The sequence below is a fragment of the Salvelinus alpinus genome, chromosome 9 (genome assembly GCF_045679555.1).
Source record: "Salvelinus alpinus chromosome 9, SLU_Salpinus.1, whole genome shotgun sequence".
In the NCBI taxonomy this organism is placed as follows: Eukaryota; Metazoa; Chordata; class Actinopteri; order Salmoniformes; family Salmonidae; genus Salvelinus; species Salvelinus alpinus.
Genome location: NC_092094.1, coordinates 10,846,139 through 10,871,148, shown reverse-complemented (window position 1 = coordinate 10,871,148; position 25,010 = coordinate 10,846,139). Strand labels below are relative to the sequence as shown.

The 25,010-nt window shown below is 43.7% G+C and overlaps 2 protein-coding genes across 2 annotated transcripts in view; one reads left to right on the top strand and one right to left on the bottom strand.

Annotated features, from left to right (window-relative positions):
- Positions 1–15,461, bottom strand: part of LOC139584305 (calcium-independent phospholipase A2-gamma-like) — a 40,884-nt gene extending 25,423 nt beyond the window's left edge. Inside the window, exons 1-8 of the mRNA XM_071415981.1 lie at positions 15,108–15,461; positions 13,193–14,669; positions 11,687–11,836; positions 9,420–9,571; positions 9,080–9,174; positions 4,336–4,507; positions 4,047–4,104; positions 3,148–3,342 (exon numbers count right to left, since the gene is read on the bottom strand). Of these exons, the coding sequence (XP_071272082.1) occupies positions 3,148–3,342; positions 4,047–4,104; positions 4,336–4,507; positions 9,080–9,174; positions 9,420–9,571; positions 11,687–11,836; positions 13,193–14,620 (2,250 nt within the window). The 5' untranslated portion in view covers positions 14,621–14,669; positions 15,108–15,461. The remainder of the gene's footprint in view (positions 1–3,147; positions 3,343–4,046; positions 4,105–4,335; positions 4,508–9,079; positions 9,175–9,419; positions 9,572–11,686; positions 11,837–13,192; positions 14,670–15,107) is intronic.
- A 5,554-nt stretch (positions 15,462–21,015) lies between these two features.
- Positions 21,016–24,837, top strand: LOC139584304 (dnaJ homolog subfamily B member 9-like). The gene is made up of 3 exons (XM_071415979.1): positions 21,016–21,131; positions 21,831–22,061; positions 22,759–24,837. Exons 2-3 carry the CDS (start codon positions 21,845–21,847, stop codon positions 23,202–23,204), a joined length of 663 nt encoding a protein of 220 aa, XP_071272080.1. The 5' UTR covers positions 21,016–21,131; positions 21,831–21,844; the 3' UTR covers positions 23,205–24,837.
- The last annotated feature ends 173 nt before the right edge of the window (positions 24,838–25,010 follow it).

The window sequence follows — 25,010 nt, the reverse complement described above, 5'->3', positions numbered from 1 at the left end:
CATTCTCTCTATGGTTGTAGTGTCGTGATGTAATAGCGCTGTAGCTCCTCTGCTTCAAAGGTCTTCTTTCTCCACTGTTTACCACAGTTCTAGAATCAGAATCCTGTCAGTTAGAGCTTAAAATGTCCACCAATCCAGGGCTGCTGAATCTGGAAAGAAATTAAAGCGCAATCAAAACAATCTTGAAATGGTTGCTTGAGAATTCCAGAATTTCCCGGCATTCATTCAGCACATGGACATGGCTGTTTTATGGCACAAGGCGACGATTGTTTCGGGGTTGAGAGGTAACGGAAGGGCGACCTATGACTCCCTCACTGGGGAATTCTGACATCACACACACAGACGCCATTTTATGCAGACTCTTCGCTTCAGAAAAACACCCACTCAACCAAAAGAAGGGTATGGGACTGCTGGTGGGCTTCTAAATATTGCTTATTGGACTGGAGAAATTATGAAAGATTATGGAATTGAGAAAATGTCATGATTTAATCTTACTCCAATGCAACTCCAATGTAAAGTAATGGATAACAAGACCTTGTTGAAACCCAGGTGTCCTTTTTACATTTGAAGTACTAAGGTGACCCACTTTCCCCAGTTAGAGGTAAGAGCTCCCCAGTTAGAAAGCACCTAGCGGGCTAGCAGAGATTTGACAAACATCCATAATGGAGGTTGTCTGCTTGCTTCTCTATTTTAACGAGGCTGATGTAGATGTAGCAGTCAGACAGTGTGGGGTGAGGAGTGTGTGTGTGTGTGTGTGTGTGTGTGTGTGTGTCTGGGAGAGACGAGACCAGGAAGTAGCGAGGTCATCAACCATTCTATTTCATATGCCAGCCAGAGAGTTCCCCACTCACCTAGAGAACTTACACCAATTCCAATTAAGAGTGTTGGGAGCACAGGATTCCACCTTTGATGTAAAATGTGTGTGTTTCCTAAGCCAATTGGGAGGATATTGCCAGGATTACATTATGAGATGTCAAGCCCAGGCAGACATGAAACCCCACACATCATTCACCTGGGGTTGAAGAGAGACATGATCTGATGTCTCTAGTAGCAAGCCAGATGGGCTTACTGATGAATAAGCCCCACCCAGCACTGTGTGTGGGCGGAAGAGGGGACATAATATTATTGATCAGTAAAATAGCTGAGTGGAGGGAGAGGAGTCAGGATGTAGGTATTTGTTGTTGCAGTGCTCTTCTCCTGTCTAATGGAATGCGTCTTTAGATGCCTATTTAGAATGGATAATGACGTTAAGTATCTCAGGCAGGCTTGCGTCTCAAACACCACCCTATTTCCTATGCACTACACCAATAGGACTCTGGTCAAAAGTAGTGCACTATTTAGGGGATAGGGTACCAAACCCTTAGTTTGACCGACTCTTCCTGCTCTCCGTCCAAATGGAACTGCCTGGAAACAAACAAACACTGACGGGAGAGGGATTGAGCTCCTCCATTTTACCACGCTGATGGTTTTCACATTAAACCAAAACTCCTGAAGTGTATTGAGGAAATTGGGATGATCCAGGATAATGTGAAGCAGGAACAGACTGGAGGGAGGCCATAAAAAAACCTCAGTCCTTTAAATACAGACTGCTGCGAAGGACACATCCTGAAGTATTCTACCATGAATAATAATCCTGTTACAACGCCTACATCAACCCCCGTCCATACTGACCGTGTTAGACCCTTGGTCCTGTATGACTCAGTTGGTAAGAGTGTGGAGATAGCAACACCAAGGTTCTGGTGCAAATCACATACACTATAAAACATTTATGCAGTATACTTTCTGTGTTGTAGGCCTATGTCACTTTGCATTAAGTGGTATACATTATTTAAGTGGTAATGCAGGTTTGGAGGATATATTGGCACGGGTGTTAGGCCCGAAACTAAGTCGAGCACCGGGAAACCGTGACAGTATATCCTCCAAACACCGGCTGAGGGCATTATCACTTTTATACAATGTTACCAACATATTAAAATAATGACTTACATATTTTCATTAAAAACATTATTTTGATGAATTAATTCATACCATTTCATCCTTCCACGAGATATAGTCCCGACACAAATCTAGGGTTGCTACCCAAACCGGCTGGTCATTCGTTCTATCGGTTCGGTTACCAGAGACGCGCCTCAGTCATTGTCTTTCTGTTCTGCATCTTTGGACGCGACCCAAGTCATTCGTTCTAAATGGACCATTTCCATACTGGCTGGTAACGTTCTTATCCCTTGCTTGCTAGTCAACTACAGCTAATTTACAGTCACGTCAAACAGTGCAGCCAAAATAACGAAGTAGCTGTATTTGTTCAAGCTTTTTTCTAGTGACATTTATTTGGATACATCCATAACAATGAGCTAATGAGGTGCGATTTCGCCTGGCTTAGAAAATTGCTCACTTGTCAGAACACTGTTGTTCAGAGGAGCTAGCCAACAACACAGCTGACACAATCACTTCAAACTGAAGCTGGATAGACTGCTAACTAGCTGCACTTCGTTTCACCTGTTTTCTTCTGGTGTTTGTGTGCATCCATAAAATTGATGCTGATTCATGATTTCGACTGGCTGAGTAAAGCAGTCTGCCATGTCCTGACTCCCAACATGTTCATTACCATGGGACAGCTGGAGATCAAATTTGAATATTGAAACAATGTTGCAAATGTCAGAGAGACAGACAGCAGGGTTTATACAAATCTCCGCTGTTGAAGCCTGTTGGTCTAAAAGAAATGTGAGATAATGTCTGGATGTTTTTTTATAGTGGAGATCAAGTTTATAAATTGCTTAGCTGGGCTGATGAGACAGTGGATTGTGCAGTCAGATGGAACAGAGTAAATGGGCATTTTAACGTAATAGATTTAGCTGGTGGTAACTTGTGGAATAGACACCGGCTGGAATGTGGTTTATAACCAATCAGCATTCAGGATTAGAACCACCCCTTGTATAATATATTAACACTAAGTAGTAAACTACACAGGCCATCAGAGAGCTAAGTGCTGGATCCCTCTAACCGGAGAGGATGAGGGAAAAGGGATGTGGAATAGGGAAGGCAGACAGGAGAGAGAGCGAGGCCAGGGAAGATATGGAGTATTGGTGGCAGCTGTAGTGTAGAGCATTGTGAGGGGCAAAGCATTAGGGTTTCTAAAACTCGTCTTACCTGGTGAAGGTCGTGTCCCAGGGCAAACTCCTGGAAGTACCCTGGGGCAGCGGAGGACGCTCTGACAGCCTGCCACAGCTTGTGTTCACAGCCCCCCAGGTAGTGGGAGCGCACCCCTGGCTGCAGGTTATAGTTCCTGAACACATAGGCCTTCAGAGGAGTGCCCCTGTTCACGATGGTACTCACTGCTGCCATCTGGTGGTAAGAGGGTACATGACATGTTTTGTTTTTCCATTTGGCCCCATTTGATAAAGCTGCTGGTGATTTAAAATGTCAATGTACATAACCCTGTATTGAAGAAGAGTGGCATTAATAGAATGTGTTGCTATATCCACTTAGTCCCCATAAGAGAAACAGGAAGGGTGGCATATACATTAAATAGGACAATAACATTAAAAGCAGAACACCACAAATGCACTACTATAGAAGTTATATCACCGTAGTGACAACATTTAGAGCCATAAACATACTTTAGAACACAGTAATGCTGAGGACCGATTGAAATTAAATCTATACAACTGTTAGTCATTACACTGTCAGATGTTATAAAAGCCTAATAACACCAGACAAGCACGTATTCTGACACATACAGTGTAATCCTTACCAAACACCTCATTATTATTTCACTGCCTAGCCTCAGCCTGGCTGTCGTACATGGAACTAGTGTATGTGTGGATTCTGTGTCAGCCGAGCCACCGGAGCTGCAGCAGTAGAAGTGTGTGTGGTAGAAATGGTTCCAGCCAGCCAGTGAGACGATGGCCAGGGGCTTTCTCAGTGACCTCATTATTAAGAGACGGAAGGACTTCCTTTTCATGGTCCTCCCTCAGCAACCGCGAGGGTGTGTATGTGTGTGTTTGCCAGCTCCACACTGTTAGTCACGCCATGTTACAAAAACTCACCTTTGGGCATTTGGGGTTTCTTGATGTTTCCACCATCAGATCAGAGCCCATTTTTTCTCTGTGGGAGAAAATTAAAGGAGAGCTTAGTCTGGGGCTGTCTGAACAAGTTACTAGCCTTAAAATCCTTGCTTCCTCTGTACTCGTTTTCTCCAGTCCCCTCAAAGCTCATTGGAGAAAGTCAGAGGAAGGGACATTTGATCATCTCCACCAATGAGCTTTGAGAGGAATTGATCTGCTGTGCTGTTCTTAATTCATGAAGTTAATCTATTCCATTATATTAAATACTGACTTGAGAATGTTCTCCCAGGTCTCGGAGTCGTAGAAGGCGTGGCTCCAGCCCATCTTGACGGTTCCCACGATGACGTTCTGCTTGAAGACGTCAGAACCCAGCTTCCTGTAGAGCACCTCACACTCATTTAGAGGGATCTGGAATACACCGAGCATGAAGCCCAGGATGGAACCTGACAGAGTGAGAACAGCAGGATATTCAGCCACACAGGACAGAGGATGTACATTTTAAAAATCATTATTTGTTAGTCCAATAACACCAACACATTTTCAGATTGAGGCCTGAGGAGAAACATGGATAAACACTACCCCTTATAACTAGACACTAAAACAAACCCTACCCCTTATAACTAGACACTAAAACAAACCCTGCCCCTTATAACTAGACACTATAAAACAAACCCTGCCCCTTATAACTAGACACTATAAAACAAACCCTGCCCCTTATAACTAGACACTATAAAACAAACCCTACCCCTTATAACTAGACACTATAAAACAAACCCTACCCCTTATAACTAGACACTATAAAACAAACCCTACCCCTTATAACTAGACACTATAAAACAAACCCTACCCCTTATAACTAGACACTATAAAACAAACCCTACCCCTTATAACTAGACACTATAAAACAAACCCTACCCCTTATAACTAGACACTAAAAAACAAACCCTACCCCTTATAACTAGACACTATAAAACAAACCCTACCCCTTATAACTAGACACTATAAAACAAACCCTACCCCTTATAACTAGACACTATAAAACAAACCCTACCCCTTATAACTAGACACTATAAAACAAACCCTACCCCTTATAACTAGACACTATAAAACAAACCCTACCCCTTATAACTAGACACTATAAAACAAACCCTACCCCTTATAACTAGACACTATAAAACAAACCCTACCCCTTATAACTAGACACTATAAAACAAACCCTACCCCTTATAACTAGACACTATAAAACAAACCCTACCCCTTATATTAAAACCAGCTAATTGCAGCATTACCACAAAAATGGAAGAGGCAAGTAGAAGGGGGGTAAGGAAATTGTCTGTCGGCCCTGCATTAAAGGCCATAAATGGTTAAAGAAAATTGTGATATACACACACACACCAGTTTCATTTAAGGACCAAAAACATGGACAGCTGTGTCATATAAATTGCAAAATAGTTGGGAAGAGATTTGATGTACCGATTCCATGGCACATAGTTCATGAATTGAAACGCAAAACTAGAAAAATATATGGCAATTAGAAATCCAAAATGGATGGTGTTAAGAGATAGATTGGAGGGGTTGAATGGAGCTGAAGGGTGGGACTAATAAAAACAAGATAACCAATGTAAAACATACAGGGTGTGTAAAATATATATAGGTTCAGAAATGTTGTGAAATAGCACAGTTACAAATAGAAATCATACTGGATGGTCATCAGAAATAGAGGAAGGACTAAAAACAAACAAAATAGAACTATTGTAAAATAGATTGTGTCTGTAAAATGTGTATAAGATGTATAAACTGAAGGTAGAAGCCTAAGTGTTATTGTTTATTAGTTTACTCCAATTGGGGGAGGGGTGGTAGGGATTGCAGGGAATAATATAGGTATATTTAAAAAGAAAAAGTGTATATGAAAAAGATATGGGGGACTGGAAACGATGCAGACAATTACATTGATGGAAGCAACAATCTCTCTGCAATATTAAATCTGATCCACCACTTAAAAAAATGTATAAATAAATACACTACACCTCATCAATAGACACTATAAAACACTACACCTTATCAATAGACACTACACCTTATCAACACTACACCTTATCAATACACTATAAAACACTACACCTCATCAATAGACACTATACCTTATCAATAGACTTTTCAATAGACACTACACCTTATCAACACTACACCTTATCAATAGACACTATTACACACTACACCTTATCAATAGACACTATTACACCACACCTTATCAATAGACACTATTACACACTACACCTTATCAATAGACACTATACCTCATCAATAGACACTATAAAACACTACAACTTATCAATAGACACTATTACACACTACACCTTATCAATAGACACTATTACACACTACACCTTATCAATAGACACTACACCTTATCAATAGACACTATACCTCATCAATAGACACTATAAAACACTACAACTTATCAATAGACACTACAAAACACAACACCTTATCAACACACTATAAAAGCTCTAGCCTCCCTTGAGAATCCCTCAACAAGGTTTCAGAGCTGCTGTCTGACAAAGGGAGGCCACAATGTAAATGTCATTCTTCCAGTGGTCCCTGGACCAGGGGCAGACCTGGGTTCAAACAGAATAGTCCCAGAACAGAAACCCATGCACATCTGGCCGCCCAGGCACGCTAGAGGAAACGCTCAAAGTATTTGAAAGATTTCAAATAGTATCAGGGTCTGGGGCTTACGGAGCAAGAGGCAAACTGGATAGGAGGCTAATTGTCTGTAGGATCATCCGTTATGGGTATCATTACCCAGGGATGATCAATCCACAGACACTGGCTGGGATTAAAATGGCCACCAAAAGAACCAACCAGTGACAAGCAGATCACTGCTAGCGTCTACAGGCGCTATGACCATATAGTGATGTACATGACAAGACAGTCTCCTGCCCTGTAGACAAGACAGTCTCCTGCCCTGTAGACAAGACAGTCTCCTGCCCTGTAGACAAGACAGTCTCCTGCCCTGTAGACAAGACAGTCTCCTGCCCTGTAGACACCTCCGCTAACAGCCAAACCACAAACCCCATCTCTCCCTGTTTCTCCAGTAGCATTTCCCACACCCATCACCAGTCACCTGACCCAGGCCGCCTGCTAGCAGCTCCACAATACCAACCCATCTACTAACAGCAGCTCAATCCTAACCCAACACACAACCCAAATCTGTGCCTGCCTTCCTGCTGAACTCTGGTGCCCAAACCCCACCTGGGGAGAGGATGTCCCCCACCCACCCCCCAGCATTGGGGCAGCTGCTGCCAGCCACTATCCAAGAAGACAGGCCCCTGTCCCAAAACTGGCATGACAGGGTGAACCCAGGGTGTGCCAGCCAGCCAGACCATCGTGCCCAGAGCGAGACGGGCAGCCAACTCCAAACGTGGTGGCTGTCCTTAATGTTAAAGCACTTTACTTAGCGTATCTGGTGGAGGGGATTACCTTGACTAACACACTGGCCAGCCGTCTCACACACGCAGAAACACACGCAGACAGACCTTCTGTGAGCCAAGGGCGTGGCTGACTACCTCCAACTGGAGCGGATTAGGGACAATGGATACAGAGAGGGGGAGACAGACAGAGAGCATGGCCGGGGAAGATAGAGGTTTGGTGGCAGCTGTAGGGTAGAGCTTTGTGAGAGGGAAAACATTAGGCTTCCTAAAATGAGAGAAATGGTCAGGCCATGATGGACCTTGAGAGGAGCAGGAGGTCATGGTAAACAGCACCACCTTGTGGTGGTTGAGAGTACTACAATATTATATTGGGCCTCCCGAGTGGCGCAGAGGTCTAAGGCACTGCATCGGAGTGCTTGAGATATCACTACAGACACCCTGGTTCGAATCCAGGCTGTATCACAACTGGCCGTGATTGGGAGTCCCATAGAGCGGCGCACAATTGGCCCAGCGTCGTCCGGGTTTGGCCGTCATTGTAATTAAGAATTTGTTCTTAACTGACTTGCCTAGTTAAATAAAAATGTTTTTTTTCTGTCATATATATATATATATATAAATAGACAGACAAAACATGACAGCTGCCAGTAGATTATGTAAGTCTGATAAGGATTTCCATTCTCAGCCACAGTAGTTAAATCATTCAATAGCTGTTCTATTCTTTATGTAATGTTTAATCTTCTTTTTCCGCTACTGGGAATGAATAAACAAAACAAAAAAATTATACACAATTATGCCATTACATTTTATTTTTTTTCTTCTCTGGCACTCAAAATACTCCAGTCATCTACCTTCTACTATTATATAAACTGGAGACCATTAATCAAGTCTGAAATAAGAGAGGAGATCTGTTGAATTAAGAGCTTGCCCACAAAAGAAAATGACAACAAGACTAAAGATTTGCCCTTCAGGCCCCCTAATGTTCCATAATGCCTGTGTCCTGGCATGCAGTGCAGGGTACACATCAGAGCAGGAACCTGGGTCAGCCATGGGACTGAGCAGAGCAGGAACCTGGGTCAGCCATGGGACTGAGCAGAGCAGGAACCTGGGTCAGCCATGGGACTGAGCAGAGCAGGAACCTGGGTGAGCCATGGGACTGAGCAGAGCAGGAACCTGGGTCAGCCATGGGACTGAGCAGAGCAGGAACCTGGGTCAGCCATGGGACTGAGCAGAGCAGGAACCTGGGTCAGCCATGGGACTGAGCAGAGCAGGAACCTGGGTCAGCAATGGGACTGAGCAGAGCAGGAACCTGGGTCAGCCATGGGACTGAGCAGAGCAGGAACCTGGGTCAGCCATGGGACTGAGCAGAGCAGGAACCTGGGTCAGCCATGGGACTGAGCAGAGCAGGAACCTGGGTCAGCCATGGGACTGAGATGGGTTCAGTTCCAGTACAGAGCTGACTGGGAGGAGCAGTGAGCACTCTGCTCTGTTTAGAATGATCCACCCTGCAAGCTGCCCTCTCACAAACACACACACACACTATTAGCCAGAGATAAAGTTGGTTAGGAGGACAATGCAACATACCTGTGCTGACACCACAGATGTAATCAAACAGTTGGTAGATGGGTTTTCCCGTCAGGGCTTCCAGTTTCTGCAGAGTCTGAAGGGCAATCAGTCCCCTGGACAGTAGAAAACACACATCATGAAGAGCACTGATATAGATTCTCTACGGAATGTAAAAGTGAGTGGGGACGAAGTAATAACACAGATAATAACATCCGCCAGTGACACACACACTCAAATGGAAAACATTGGATAAACTTGAACGTGGTGAGCGATGGCAACAGTCTTTCCATCGCTCTTACTAGCTCTTATTTTCCTTTTTTCCCCTCACATGCTTTCCTTCACACACACCCTACTGTACCTGGTTCCCCCTCCGTCGATGGACAGGACCCTGATCCCCTGGCCCTTGACAGGGTTGGTGTATCCCACCAGAGTGAGGGCCTCCCTGACTGCTGCCTTCAGAGACGGGTCCTCAGCCTGGCGGAGACGCAGTAGGCACGGGATCGCCTTCTCCTGAGGGCCACACACACAGCAAGATATAACAATATACAGTTGACATCACTGACACCCATATGGTCAGTTCTAGAACTAATGTAAGTGGTTTTCAAATCAGTCAATTCAGGAACTACGCTGAAATTGCACATTCTTCTCAGATAAGCGTGGTAAAGAATTGGAATTTAAGTTTACTTCATGAATTTACTAAGTGAAAATGTAAAAAAAATAAAATGTGCCCCAAACCTGCCCCCAAGGAAGAAGGAACCATAGCGTGCCAGTCCCTGGTATTAAAAAAGGACGGCAAACACACTTAGCAGAAGCTTTTATCCAAAGCAACAGAGTACAGCGAGTGGCATGCATACAGTAGGGTACGCATTTTAGTACATGTGACCCCTGTGGAACAGAAGTCATGCCTCCAGCATACACACACCTTGACCTTAATACAAACAACACCTTAGAGGTCAGAGGAAATAGTACGCACCATCTAAGACCAGTGGTTTGACATAACTGTAACTGAACAGACTTTAAAAACACTCTACTGTTTCCTCACTTGAGCACTGTTGACGAGGTTAACCAATGTTTCCTCAGGCCAGAAACAATGGCCTTGGGTTAAGTTGTCCAATGGGACAGTCCCTACAGATACAGGTATGTGTAATGTAAATAACCTGCATGATGATAAGGGAACATACACTGAGTGTACAAAACATTATGAACACCTGCTCTTTCCATGACATAGACTGATCAGGTGAATCCAGCTGAAGTCTATCATCCTGTATTGATGTCACCTGTTAAATTCAGTTCAATCAGTGTAGATGAAGGGGAGGAGACAGTTTAAAGAAGGAGTTTAAAGCATTGAAGGAAGTATTCTGTATGTGCCATTCAGAAGGTGAACGGACGAGACAAAATCATTAAGTGCCTTTGAGCGGGGTATGGCGCACCGGTTTGATTGTGTCAAGAACTGCAACGCTGCTGGGTTTTTCAAGCTCAACAGTTTCCTGTGTGTATAAAGAATGTTCCACCACTGAAAAGACATCCAGACAACTTGACAGAACTGAGGGAAGCATTGGAGTCAACATGGACCAGCGTCCCTGTGGAACGCCATCTACACTAGAGAGTCCATGCCCGGAGGAATTGAGGCTGTTCTGAGGGCAAAAAGAGGGTGAACTCAATATTAGGAAGGTGTTCCTAATGTTTTGTCACTTAGTGTATAGGCCCACATACAAACCTATATAGGAACACAGTTCTCTCAATTAATGACTTTATCTTATACAAGCACTATGTTGGCTAAACTGTTGTCATAGCAAAAGTTGGAAAGGAAAAGGAGAGCCGGACACTATAGGAGCTCAGATTCAATCATTTAAATAACCTAATAACCAACATTTCATCAGCGTCGAAACGTTGGTTATTAGGTTATTAAATGATTGCATCGGAGCTCCTAGAGTGTCCGGCTCTCCTTTCCAAGTGTTCTACTCCGCTAGCCAGCACCTCTCCTTTCCAAGTGTTCTACTCCGCTAGCCAGCACCTCTCCTTTCCAAGTGTTCTACTCCGCTAGCCAGCACCTCTCCTTTCCAAGTGTTCTACTCCGCTAGCCAGCACCTCTCCTTTCCAAGTGTTCTACTCCGCTAGCCAGCACCTCTCCTTTCCAAGTGTTCTACTCCGCTAGCCAGCACCTCGCCTACACAGGTGTGTGTTTCTTTCGCCTCTAGCCACAGCAAAAGTTGACATGTAGCAAGTCAGAGAGCTTAAGGACGTGCCCTGGTCAAAACGTAGTACACTATATAGAGAATACGGTACCATTTGGACAGAACCCAAAAGAGTAAGACAAACAGAACAGCCGCCCCAGATATTCTCACCAGACAACATGATTATGTATGCAGAAAAACACTGCTGTACTGCATACTGCTCTGAGGGTAAAGATTTAGGTGAAGAATTGATCAGGATGGAGAGATGTAAGATACTGCTGTAATACAGTTGTTAGTGTGTGTGTGTGTGTGTGTGTGTGTGTGTTCAAACTACTGAACAGCAGTAAATAATGCCATTTCCCCCCCCATTAAGTTCAAATCCACATTAGTAAAACATGGATTTTCTGACCATGCTGACACGATAGGCGTTTACAGAAGTCAGCCAGCCCACCTTGACAGCCGCGCCGCGGGTCTCTGGAAACTCCAGTAGATGATAGCTGAGCTCCTCCACTCTGTTGATGTAGACCCTGACATCAGACGCTCGGTTTAACGCCTTGACCAGGGACCGGGTCCGGTTGTCCACACTCACCCTAGCTATGATCTAGGAACAGATCACACACAGGTTAGACACTTTCTCAATCACCACAACAACAACGTTAAGTCTGGCTTATCTAATACCTCATTTATTATTGCTTGATTTAGCCATGATGTCAATAACTCAGACACAACCTACCTACATTTGCACTTTACATGTATTTAGGGGTGCTTGCTCTAAAATGACCGGTCTATAAGCCTGAAACAGTTTATTTTGTAAGAACCAAAAACCATCTATATTGCTATAATGTTAAGAGGATTTCTTCTCCTACCACAGGAGGTCGCTGGCATTTTAAGTGGGGAGGACGGGCTCGTAGTAACGGCTGGAGCAGAATAAGTGGGGAGGACGGGCTCGTAGTAACGGCTGGAGCAGAATAAGTGGGGAGGACAGGCTCGTGGTAACGGCTGGAGCAGAATAAGTGGGGAGGACGGGCTCGTAGTAACGGCTGGAGCAGAATAAGTGGGGAGGACGGGCTCGTAGTAACGGCTGGAGCAGAATAAGTGGGAAGGACGGGCTCGTAGTAACGGCTGGAGCAGAATAAGTGGGAAGGACGGGCTCGTAGTAACGGCTGGAGCAGAATAAGTGGGGAGGACGGGCTCGTAGTAACGGCTAGAGCAGAATAAGTGGGGAGGACGGGCTCGTGGTAACGGCTGGAGCAGACTTAGTGGTGGAATCAAAAACATTAAACACATGGTTTCCATGTGTTTGATGCCATTCCATTGGCTCCGTTCCAGACATTATTATGAGCCGTCCTCCCCTCAGCAGCCTCCACTGATGCCTACATGACATAGTTGTATATGGAGGGTATAGCCTATGGTGGAACGTTGCCAGGACTCATGTCACACCAGTTGTGACTCCAACGTATGATGTGACAGTGGCACGATGTGCTAGATAGAGGGTTCCTAGAATCCCTCTTCAAAAATAACCCTGGGTGTGAGCCTTCTGGAATCGACAGCCTAGTAAACAGGTGTACTTTGCCTGTGTATGTTGTTGTATTGATATGAAAACAACAGGCCACAGTAGTGACAAAAAACTAGTTATTGACAAACCGGTGCGCCTGGCACTTACTACCATACCGCGTTCAAAGGCACTTAATCTTTTGTCTTGCCCATTCACCCTCTGAATGGCACACATACACAATCCATGTCTCAATTGTCTCAAGGCTTAAAAATCCTTCTTTAAAACTGTCTCATCCCCTTCATCTACACTGATTGAAGTGGATTTAACAAGTGACATCAATAAGGGATCATAGCTTTCACCTGGATTCACCTAGTCTGTCTGTCATGCTTCAACAGGTCACATTCCTTTTCAACATGATTCCAAACAGTCAGACCCTTGACAGACGGTATAATGTAGGCCTACCTTCTCTCTTTGGAGCAGCAGTCTCTTGGCCCTCTCCTCTGCAGCCTTCTGTTCCGTATTCACCGCCACCTCTCCTTGCCACGGCTTTGCCCCTGCCTCTTCTGCCTTCAGCCTCTTCTGCTCTACAGCAGCACTCTTGGGTTCAGCAGCCGCCCTGCTGAACCTGGGGACCAGGGGAGCAATGTAGCTCCCTACAAAGGCCTGTACAGTGTCACCAGAGTAGGATAGGTAACGGCCGATACCCTTTTTAGAAGATGGGGAACTTACGGGTGGAGCAGCAGACCCTGAGGACATTTTGTCTGACATCGGCAGGAGGTCAGTGGAACCACGGTCTGTGTTTTGCGCTTTCTCCTCATCAGACTTTGTTATGCTGCTGAAGTACGAGTTCACGTGGTGGGACAGGTAGTTGTATGTCTCATCCAGGTTAACAGAGAAGGAGCTGGGATGGAAGAGTTGTGTTGTGGTCTGTTGGGAGACTGTGGTGGTGGCTCTCTCAGGTGCACTACTCTCTGTTGGTAGTGGTGATTTGACCTGCTCCAGCCTTTTGGTGGTCCCGTTGGTGGCCACAGTGGTTGGGACAGTGGATGCTGCACGCTGCACCCTCTGTCTGACTTCCTGGATACTGGGGCCTGAGACAACAGCATTTGCCCTGGCAATGTTGGGGCGAGTGGTGGCAATGGGAGGGGCGCTGGTGGTAATGCCAGGAGTAGGGCCAGGTGTAAGATATGGAGTAGGTGTAAGTGTTGGAGATAGAGTAGGTGTGGGTGTAGAAGCAGTGGCTGTAGTAGGTGGAGGACTAGGGGCAGACACCGAGGCAGGGATTGGAGAAGGTGTAGTAGCATTAGCATTAACAGTGATGTTAGCGGAGGTATAGGCAGGAACTGGGGCTGCGGTTAGAGCTGGGGTTAGAGCTGGGGCTGGGTACCCTACAGTACCATGACCCTGTGGTGTTAGCCCCATCTCCGGGCTGGCTTCCAACACTTTGCCAGCCTCAATGGCGTTCTGTTTGGGTTTGGCTTTGAGCCGGGCTATCTTGGAGAGGAGCTCAGTGTGTGACCCGCTCACCGCCTTGGAGACGGAGTCCAGGGTGCTCCTGAAGCGCGACATGGTGTGGCTGAGACCAGTGGACCAGCGTGAGGTGGATGTATTTAAGTAGTAGGTGCTGGTGTGGAGACCAAGCCTGTGTCTTATCTGACTAGCTCTGGAGAGCCATATCTTATTGCGAATTCTACTTTTTGTGCTGTGGGTATACTTCCAGCTGAGAAAGCCAACTTTGTGGCTCAGGCCTGCTCGGACATCAAACCTACAAGGAGGGTGTTGCTGAGAAGACAATGGAAGTGATGCTGCTCGTTGACCTTGTGTATGCCAGAAGTTCGCTGCTCTGCTTACTTTAAGCACACAAGAATCTGGAACACATCTCAGAGACATCCCTCTTGGTCTTGGAAGGCAGCTTTCATTTCTTTATTCCTTCATGAAGCTGGTGAACAATAAAAACAAACATTACTAAAAGAGGTACTGTGTAGTATCAACATATTGGAGATGTATGTAACTATCTGGTAAGGCCAGCTCTGGGATAGGCGGCTGTTATCTGGATGGCTTACTAGTGGCGCTAGCGTGTCGATTGCATAACTGCAAATGCACCCAATGACCAATGTGTGCTAGCTAGCCGCAGCTAATATATGTTATATCGCCATGTTGTAGATGTGTTATCCCATTGGATTACAATCATATCTATAGCACTTTTTGATTAAAGCTGGGGAACTAGGCAATCTATGCATGAACATCTATGCATGCTAGTTTACAACAACAGCTAGTTAGCTAGAATTGCTAGCTACCGGTTTTCCAGAAACAGCCACTAAACGAGTAACGTTAGTTATCTTAAATGTAACAGTCTAGCCAGGCAATGATAACATACCAGTTTCTTGTTGACGGTTTGTGGAAATCTGAAGAATTCATTGACTCTCGTAACAGCGAAATCAAACGGACATGTAAACACGGTTCACAACAAGCTTCTTAGTATGTGTTGAGGTCATTCGACTCGACAGTTTATATCCACGGACAAAAAAAAACGGACAAAAAAACAGAGGAAAACAATGATCACGCGGTCTTTGATCTGACCTACAATTGGCTATTTATCACCTGCCACTATCAGCCCACTGAGGGGAATTCGATTAATGGCCCGGGTGAACCGGGTTAGTTGTTTGCATTCGATTTGGAACCGGACTGCCTAACGGGCGTGAGCTAGGAGTCTATTACATTAACAAGGTAGTCTAGTCTAGTGACTGCTCTAACAAATGGGTGGATTCGATTATGCTGAGCCGCGGGACACCGTTCTATGGCCCGTGACGTGACCGTGCAAAAGCGGAGAGGGAGGAGCGCCCTTCTCAAATCAAACAGTAATCTGCGCCGCTCGGTCGTGTTGCCATCAAGGCAGCATTGTGCATCATCCGGAAACCGACATCTATTTATTAAAATAGATATGCACTATCTGTCAAACGTTTTAGAACACCTACTCATTCAAGGGTTTCTTTATTTTTCCAATTTTCTACATTGCAGAATAATAGTGAACACATCATAAGTATGAAATAACAGATATGGAATCATGTAGTAACCAAAAAAGTGTTAAACAAATCAAAATATATTTTATATTTGAGATTCTTCAAATAGCCATCCTTTGCCTTGATGACAGCTATGCATCAAAGTAGACATCATGCAAGACTCCTGCATGTCATCTCTATCTGACACATTTGCTAACAGGTATTGTGTCAATTTAGAACTTGCACTAGACAGTTCACAGAATTGTCAATTGAAAGAAATGTAACCAATTTAATCATTACAAAATGTAACTAACATTAGATCGTTAATCCAGTGATTCTTATCTTTGCCTGATTCGGCAATTTCGTCCACATCATCATGGCATTTGTAGTGTATTATAATAACCACATTAGCTAATTAGCATTTCATTTTGGGGGGGAAAATACAGGTGAATGAATATATTTATATAAGTTATCTTGTCCTAGAGAGATTTACACGGATATCAAAACGTGACCCAAGGGTAAACCTACACGAAATAAAGACCTTATTTTAAGCGTTTCTAAAATCCCCTACGTGCAAAATAAATGATGGAAAAACGATTGGAACGATTTCCTTGTTTCACCGCTAGGTTTTATGGGTATTATGACTCATACTGCGGTACTCTATGAACGCAGAAAACAAGGTCTGACGTTAACACAGGCTTAGGAGATCTTATATGTTTTGTTCTATGAGATAATAGCAGTCAGTTAACATGACCTTTATGAGTTATGAAGCCTTTATGTCATTTGTGTTTTTTTATTTATTACATAAATTCTTAAAATTCACAAAAAGTGACATTAGTTGATGAAGATTATCTCGTAGAACAATATGCATAAGATTTCCTAAGCCTGTTTACCACAGACCTTATTTTCAGTGTTTATCCAAAAACCCTAGAAAAACGCCATACATTTTACTCATAGTCTTTCTCTAAAGAACAATGGCGGAGTTAGTGCCTACAAAAAGACACCATTACTATTCTCTCTATTATAGCCTCTGCCCAGTCCCTAACAACCGGACGTTCCGTTTTTGGGGGGAAATGGAAAGAGAACCTGTGATGGGACCTCCGCTTTTGGATGTTAACAAGGCGGCACGCCATCCTAACTTCTCCTCCACATTTACTGGATTGGTTGAACAGTGCAGAAGAGAACCTCCACGGACAGTTTTTTTTTCTTCTCGTCAAGACCAGTATGTAGGGAATCTAGTTTCAGGCATTTATTTTACGCCTGCTACATTAGGTCAGTGCAATTATAGTGTATGTGACAGCATTGGCAGCGCCATTGAGGCTATCTCCATTTTAAAGTAGTCGATTTTCTTCTTCTTCATTTGGCTGATTGCTTCCAACTCATAGGATATCCCACCCAGTTGACTACTTTAAAATTGTGGAAGCCCTCAATGGCAATGTCCATGTGTAACGGATGTGAAATGGCTAGCTAGTTAGCGGGTACGCGCTAATAGCATTTCAATCGGTTACGTCACTTGCTCTGAGACCTGAAGTAGGGTTTCCCCTTGCTCTGCAAGGGCCGCGGCTTTTGTGGAGCGATGGGTAACGACGCTTCGTGGGTGTCAGTTGTTGATGTGTGCAGAGGGTCCCTGGTTCGCGCCCGGGGCGAGGGGACGGTACTAAAGTTATACTGTTACATTGATGCTGTTGACCCGGATCACTGGTTGCTGCGGAAAAGGAGGAGGTTGAAAGGGGGGTGAGTGTAACGGATGTGAAATGGCTAGCTAGTTAGCGGGTACGCGCTAATAGCATTTCAATCGGTTACGTCACTTGCTCTGAGACCTGAAGTAGGGTTTCCCCTTGCTCTGCAAGGGCCGTGGCTTTTGTGGAGCGATGGGTAACGACGCTTCGTGGGCGACTGTTGTTGACGTGTGCAGAGGGTCCCTGGTTCGCGCCCACGTCGGGGCGAGGGGACGGTTTAAAGTTATACTGTTACACATGCTAAACTAGTTTTTATCAAAGTTGCCGAAATGCCAAATGCATCCACATATATCAGTGCATTCGTAACAACCGACCTAACCATTACGAAACTTCTACTTGATCAAATAAGCCTCAAATAGCAAATTAGCAATTACATTTTTTGTTGACCAAATTCGACACTCATTGACCTTCATACAAAAAAATATTCACTTTGCAAGCTTATTTTCAACAACAGATTTTGGGGCGGTGCAAAACCTCGCGCTTTGCCTCTTCCTCTCTGGCCAGGTGCCCCTTCGGTTCTGGCCAACGGTGAAGTTGGCTCAAATAAAAATGTAGATTAAGCACGAGGATCTGTATTTTCACATACAAACACTTTATCTGCCTTCCCAATGAAACTAGTTAGAAAATTCAAACATATATTTTATGGAAAATAGATGTTGTATGTTTCTGAACGATACACCATGCTGCGTTGTTGACAATATGACAGAGCAACGCAGATTACCGTTCAAACAGATGAACTGGTGGAGGGGATAGAAGAAGAAGGGTTATTTGGCATCAGCTTTGTGTGATTATTTTTAATGGCGAGCATGGAGAGGCCATAGATCAGACTAGTAAATTCGGCTAAGGAACAGAAGTTGGGTATTGAAGACAATACAGGGGATGAAGGCGCAGCAAGAGCGTGGTGAACAGATATATATTGTTATGGATAGCGAGAAAGAAGGAGAAGAGCTGATGCAGAGGGAAGATGTGTGTTGAGGAAGAATGGTGTCAAGTACAAACCGTACTCTGCTGTCTCTGATAGCTCAGAAACGTAAACTGACAAGAAAGTGAGGATACATTACCTGCAGTGGCAGGTGTGGTGAAGATCTCTGAGTCTCGCCCTGATGGTCATGCAAAGTGCCTAGTGGGAGTGGCCTAGTGGGAGTGACATTTTTGAAGAAAGTGTATCCCTGACTTTTGGCTGGCCCAAATGTAGTCTCAGGCTGGGTAGAAAATTTTAATCAGTGAAGGTAGCTCGAAGTGGACTTGTGATGATTTTCTGTGTTTCTTCTACCCAGAGCGAACGAGCTCTCCGCGTCACGCGCTTTGGGACAAGAAGTGATTACTGGGGTGTTTTTAATGTTGAGGTGGAGCAACTGAATTTAAAGATTCCATGTGTCTGTGACGCCCGCCGTTTGGTGCGACACAGACCCGGTGACGAGTGTGGTGAAACTGAGAAGACAATCTGTCCTTTTTAGTTCTGAAGCAGTCTTCACCTGATAAAGTCATGTTGGGATATGCCAGTTATCCATGAGAACTTTTGTGCCGAACCCACTAAGGTGTTTCAGATGCCAAGCTTCAGATGCCAAGCCTGGGCAAATACAGAGTGATACAAATGTATGTTACAGAAAGGTTGGCTTCTTAGCATTCATTGCCATGGTTATCAACTGTACCACTGAAATTGAATGTAAATCACAGAAAATAGATGTTGTGGTGGCAGCTGCAGGGAAGTACTTGGGTGTACGAGATTTTACTGCAGAAGAGTTACAGGTTGTGTTGAACGAAAGAGTCCAGTCCTCCCAGGCCGGTGTAGGGTCAAAGTAGTGGGATGGGATAGTGGTATATAGGTGGAGGGTTAGTTGGTGGTTCAATTTTATCCTTTGCCCCTTCCTTTTTATTTTTGTATCACAAAATGTAAGGTGATCGACAGCAAATTCCTGCACAGTAGATGGCAGCATACACAAACAAACTGTGCGAACGCCATGACACCAAAAAAGAAGAAGAAGAGGACAAATCATTAATCATGTCTGGAATTACAAACTGAGAATTGGCAAACAAACTGGCAGCACCAACCCTGCTACAGGAGCCACACCAAGGCCTCCTGTGCACACCCAGAATGGAGCATTGGCAACCACTCTGATCCACTGCAGCAGCACCACTCCTTTGGAGGGTGCTTCATCAGTGTGGACTGAGCTCTGCCAACACTGCTCTCCCAGTTCCCGCCCCAGCCCCTGAATCCAGCGACTTGAGGGAGGTCTTTGTCAGTCTGCTCTGCTCTCACATGGTTGGCCAGGGACCTTGGCAAAGTCTCAGCTCACTCAGCAAATAGCTGCAGATGACTCTGTGCCTCTTAGCTCCAGTGGTGGAAAAAGTACCCAATTGTCATACTTGAGTAAAAGTATAGATACCTTCATAGAAAGTTACAAGTAAAAGTGAAAGTCAGCCAGTAAAATACTACTTGAGTAAAAGTGTTAAAGTATTTGGTTTTACATAAATAGCAAGAAATGTAATTGTTAAAATATACTTAAGTATCAAAAGTAAAAGTATAAATCATTTAAAATTCCTTATCTTAAGCAAAGCAGACGGCATAATTTTCTTGTTTTTAAAATGTATGGATAGCCAGGGGCATACTCCAACACTCAGACATTATTACAGATAACCAGGGGCATACTCCAACACTCAGACATAATTTACAAAAGATGCATGTGTGTTTAGTGAGTCCACCAGGCCAGAGGCAGTAGGGATGACCACGTGTTCTCTTGATAAGTACGTGAATTTAACACATTCAAAATGTAAGGAGTACTGTTGGTTGTCAGGGTAACAAGTACAATATTTTCTTTAGGAATGTAGTGAAGTAATAGTCAAAGTTGTCAAAAATATAAATAGTAAAGTACAGATACCCCCAAAAAACTAAGAACAAATTAAGAACAAATTCTTATTTACAATGACGACCTACACAGGCCAAACCCAGACTACGCTGGGCCAATTGTGCGCCGCCCTATGGGACTCCCAATCACGGCTGGTTGTGATTCAGCCTGGACTCGAACCAGGGTGTCTGTAGTGACACCTCAAGCACTGAGATGCAGGGCCTTAGACCGCTGCATCACTCAGGAGCCACTTGATGCCTCTAGGGCAATTCAGAAGGCTGATTGGGGACCTTATTACTGATCGATGTGTTTGTTTTTTATGACCATGTTTCTCTTTCTACTTGCATTTTGAATTTATATTGATGAGTGTATTTTCTGTAATTTGTGTAGTTCTGGGCTCATCTGTAAAAGAGACCTTGGTCTCATTATGACTCCCTGATAAAATAAAGGTTAAATAAATCTGTGTTTTATATCTGTGGTCATGTCGTCTTCAACAGAGGAAATGAGGCATGCCGTTTACAACGTCCATTTACACCAGTACATTCGTAACAACCTACGCTTTACGAAACTAAAATTCGATCTAGGCCTCACGTTGGAAATTAGCAATTTATCTCCATACAAAAACAAACCCGCTTCCACAGGTTTATTTTCCCGCGGAAAGTGAGGAAGTAAGGGCGGAGTCAGAAATCACTTGGTAGGGAGCTGCCCAATCACATTGCGATTCGTGTTGTTTTCGTTCAGTGTGATGGAGCGTCAAAATAGAGCGTCGCGATAACCGCTAGCTAACTGAAGTTATCCTTCGCAGTTCAGCAAAAAGGTAAGCAAAGCTGTAGTGTCGCAGCTATGTGTCCTCACATAACTTCATTATTAGTGTCATTGAATTATTGGTTTTAGATTTACTGGGCAATCAAGCTTGCTAGCGCTAAATGCTTAACTAGCCATCTAGCTAACATTTGCTAACCACCTATATATAAACTAGCTAAATAGCAAGCTAATTTAACATTTTCAGCAATGTCGTTTGTTGTGCCAACGTCATTGGGATTAATGAAAAAGATACATGGAAAATATTGGTAACATCGTGTCAGTTCAGGTAAACTGACTTTTCTTAGGGAGTTGATACTTCGCTCAACCAGGCTCAATTTGTCTGGCTGGCTCCATCAATATTGCCTAACGTTAGTCAAGATGACCGTGACTCACAGTGTGAGCTATGCAGATGATCAGTGTAAATTTGATAGCTGTATCACTGCTCTCAACTCAAGGCACTATTTAACTAAAGCTGCTATACAAGATTATGTGGGAACAGGGGGATCTTTATGTTGGACATGATATTAATACTAGTAGACATTAAGACCTTTTTCTGCTCACTCCTTTGCATAAATCACAAATGGCACTGGTTTCAATGCGTTGAAGTTTTGAACATGTGTATGCTGTAGTGTAGCTTATCTCAACCATAGACGTATAGGCCAAGATATGGGATCTCAACTGTTCTTCTACTCTCCCAATATCTACTTTACAGAAGCCACCAGCACCATGGCAACTGCACAGTCAGCATTAACATTTGCAGTGTGTATCCTGATGATAACAGAGTTGATACTTGCCAAGAAGGACTACTATGACATACTGGGTGTGCGGAAAGATGCCAACGAACGTCAGATAAAGAAGGCTTTTCACAAGCTGGCAATGAAGTATCATCCAGACAAGAACAAGAGCCCAGATGCTGAGACAAAGTTCAGAGGAATTGCTGAGGGTAAGTGTAATAGGAAATTCCAGGTGAACAAAAGAGAAGTAATTCCGGTTTATTACAAGTTGCAACAGTGAGTCTCCTCCAGAGCAGAAGCAGAGAAAATGTCTTACTGTCCTTCTCAGCATAGGCCCTTGTATCCTAATCAGAGAGCACAACATGTTCTGTAAACACCAGCCCGAGAGGCTTGTAGGAAGTCAAAACAAACAGGCAGTGACTTGGTCAGCTACTACAGAATCACACGGTGTTCACAGAATGTCATCAATACAGCCGTGAATAATCAGTGTCCTCGGTTCTTTTACCTCCAGTCTGGAGTCAATCACTATCAACAGACATGAGAGTAATCCATAACAACATTCAGCTCCTAGTCTAGTGACCATCAACCTGCACCTTGAGTGTAACACTGGAAATGATGTGTACTAAAGAAACTCCAAACATGCTAAATGTTGTGTTGATCACTCTAAACTAAATATGAACTTTGGTCATCTTAAATATTCCCATTATTCTTTACTCTTTCGTGTCTTTTATTTATGTAAAAATGTCCATCTTCTCACATTCCTTCCAGTGTGCTCTTTCTTTATTAATGTGCTGTAGCCAAATTACATCATTGTTGTGCAAAACGAGTGGTTTTATTTTACACTGTACTGCTAATAGAATCATTGCTTTGATCTGAAACCTTTTCTTGCACTTCTGTCATCTATAGCATATGAAACATTATCAGATGAGAAGAGGAGACAAGAGTACGACCAGTTTGATCACGGCACATTCTATAGCGACATAACCAAAGACCGAAACGGTCCAAAAGTCCACCAGCCCTTCAACTTCAACGACATGTTTAAGGACTCCGATATTTACAGCCAGAACCGGCACGCCCATCACCAAAGACACTTCGAGGACCACTTCCGGACCCACCAGGAGGCCCACCACAGCAGACACAAGAGACACTTCCAGGGTGCCTTTGGAGCAGCAGGTGGTGGTGGCTTTGACGACATGTTTGACGACATGGAGAAGATGTTTACTTTTGACAGGGACACTACTAAGCGAACGGAGAGCACATTTCATGGTACTACAACGAAGCAACACTGCAGAACAGTGACACAGCGCAGGGGGAACATGGTCACCACTTACACTGACTGCACTGGCTCCTGAGGACAGAGGTCTTGTCGGTATCCACGTCCCCTGGGTCGTGTTCATCAGGCACGAAATGGAAAAGCAGCCTGAAATGGGGAGGTACTATCTGAACTTGTCCAATAAGAAAGGCTTGTTTTCCATTGCACGACATTTTGAAATGTTTCTCTACGTTGTGCTCTAATGAACATGACCCTGCCACAGCTTGCACATGGGTAGGCCCCTGTGGTGGGAGCAAGCTGTTTTTGTTGCTGCTGTGACCTAAGTGCTGGTCATTGCTATTTTGTTGAGTCACAGTAGCTAATGAAAACACTTTTTTAGCACACTCAGTTAAATTTTTAACAATGAATTAAAGCACTGAAAAGCTTTTGAAGCATATCACTCACAGTATAGTTAGGAATTTAAATGTTGTAGAGAAATATTTTTTGGGTAGTGTTAAGTCTAATCTGGATCCAGATTTTCATTAGCTACTTAGAATGATATATATCATTCTATATACCGTATATTTAGAAACCCCCTTATATTTACATAGGCTTTTTGAGGAGAAGCTATTCATTATATAGTCCCTTGCAAACCTAAAGATGCAATTGAACATAGTATCAGTATTGTTGCCTTAAGCAACTTCAATTGTCCATGAGAGTTATTTTATTTCATTTTTTTTTTATGGAAGAATGTTTTCACTTGAGAATTGTTATTGTAATTCGTCAGCCAAAATGTTTCAGTAACTACTACCACTGCCGAACCTAGACATTTTCTGTGTGCATGTAGTATTTTGTATAGCCTACGGCTCCATTGTGTGAATCCAGCAACCTTTGGTTGGAACAAAACAGTGTGGATAATGAACTGTGACAGGTTTGCTTTTGCTTGATAAATGGAGAACGTCTGCAAAAATGTTCCCTCAGAACATTTACTAAAACTGTATGGCAGCATTTTGATGCTGCCTGAAGTTCCTTTTTTTGTGGCAAGGGATGCTCGCCACTTTAAGTTGAAATTAGGAAAGAAATATTCAGATCGACAAGAACTTGTATTGGCAAAGATCATATCATGGATACTTTTTGCTGTTGATGTAGCTAGCTACATTGTTATGATTTTCACTCCAGAGGAAATTTAACATCTCTTCTGCTGTATGCATGGACCACTTGAATTTATAAGCTAACATTGGTGTAAATAAAATCCAGTGTTGTTCATCCAACACCTCATAACCACCCCGTTACCTCATGTTTCACTAGTCTGTAGACTAGAAATATGTTCTCCTGGGCTTGTATTCAGAAATGTTCTGAGTAGGAGTGCTTATCGAGGATCAGTTTAGCCTTTTTTCTTTTTGATCAACGTGAATAACATTCTACATGGTCAGGTGGAACTGATCCTGGATCGGCAGCAAACCTATTCCGAGACGCTTAATGAATATGTGCCCAAGTTTATGTCATGTGCAATATTTTAAAGCCAGCTCCTCTTGTATTCATATGTTTCGCCACTGTTACTAGCTGGCTTTGTCATTGTGATATGTTGATGTATGACCCATATAGCACTTTAGTTATTGTAATCCTATGGATAAAATGTGTTACATCTTGACTGGAAATAGGGTATAGTCCTTTGAAAATGGAGGGGGAAAAAATCTAAAAGGCTTCAGGAAATTAAAGATGAGAACAAACGATGTGTATTTTCATTCTGTGAAATTGTACCAGTCTTTGTCAGGTGTGTGGCAGGTTTGCACGCTCAAGTCTAATTTTCACTGCAACCTAACTTTTATTTGGGATAGTGCGATGATATGGTGTGTGTGTGTGTGTGTGTGTGTGTGTGTGTGTGGTCCTACGAGGGAAACCATGC

Excerpts from the sequence above, each read along its gene's own strand:
- LOC139584304 (XM_071415979.1), top strand. The coding sequence starts at position 21,845 with ATGGCAACTGCACAGTCAGCATTAACATTTGCAGTGTGTATCCTGATG. Across the intron at positions 22,062-22,758 it reads GTTCAGAGGAATTGCTGAGG|CATATGAAACATTATCAGAT; the intron begins GTAAGTGTAATA and ends TGTCATCTATAG.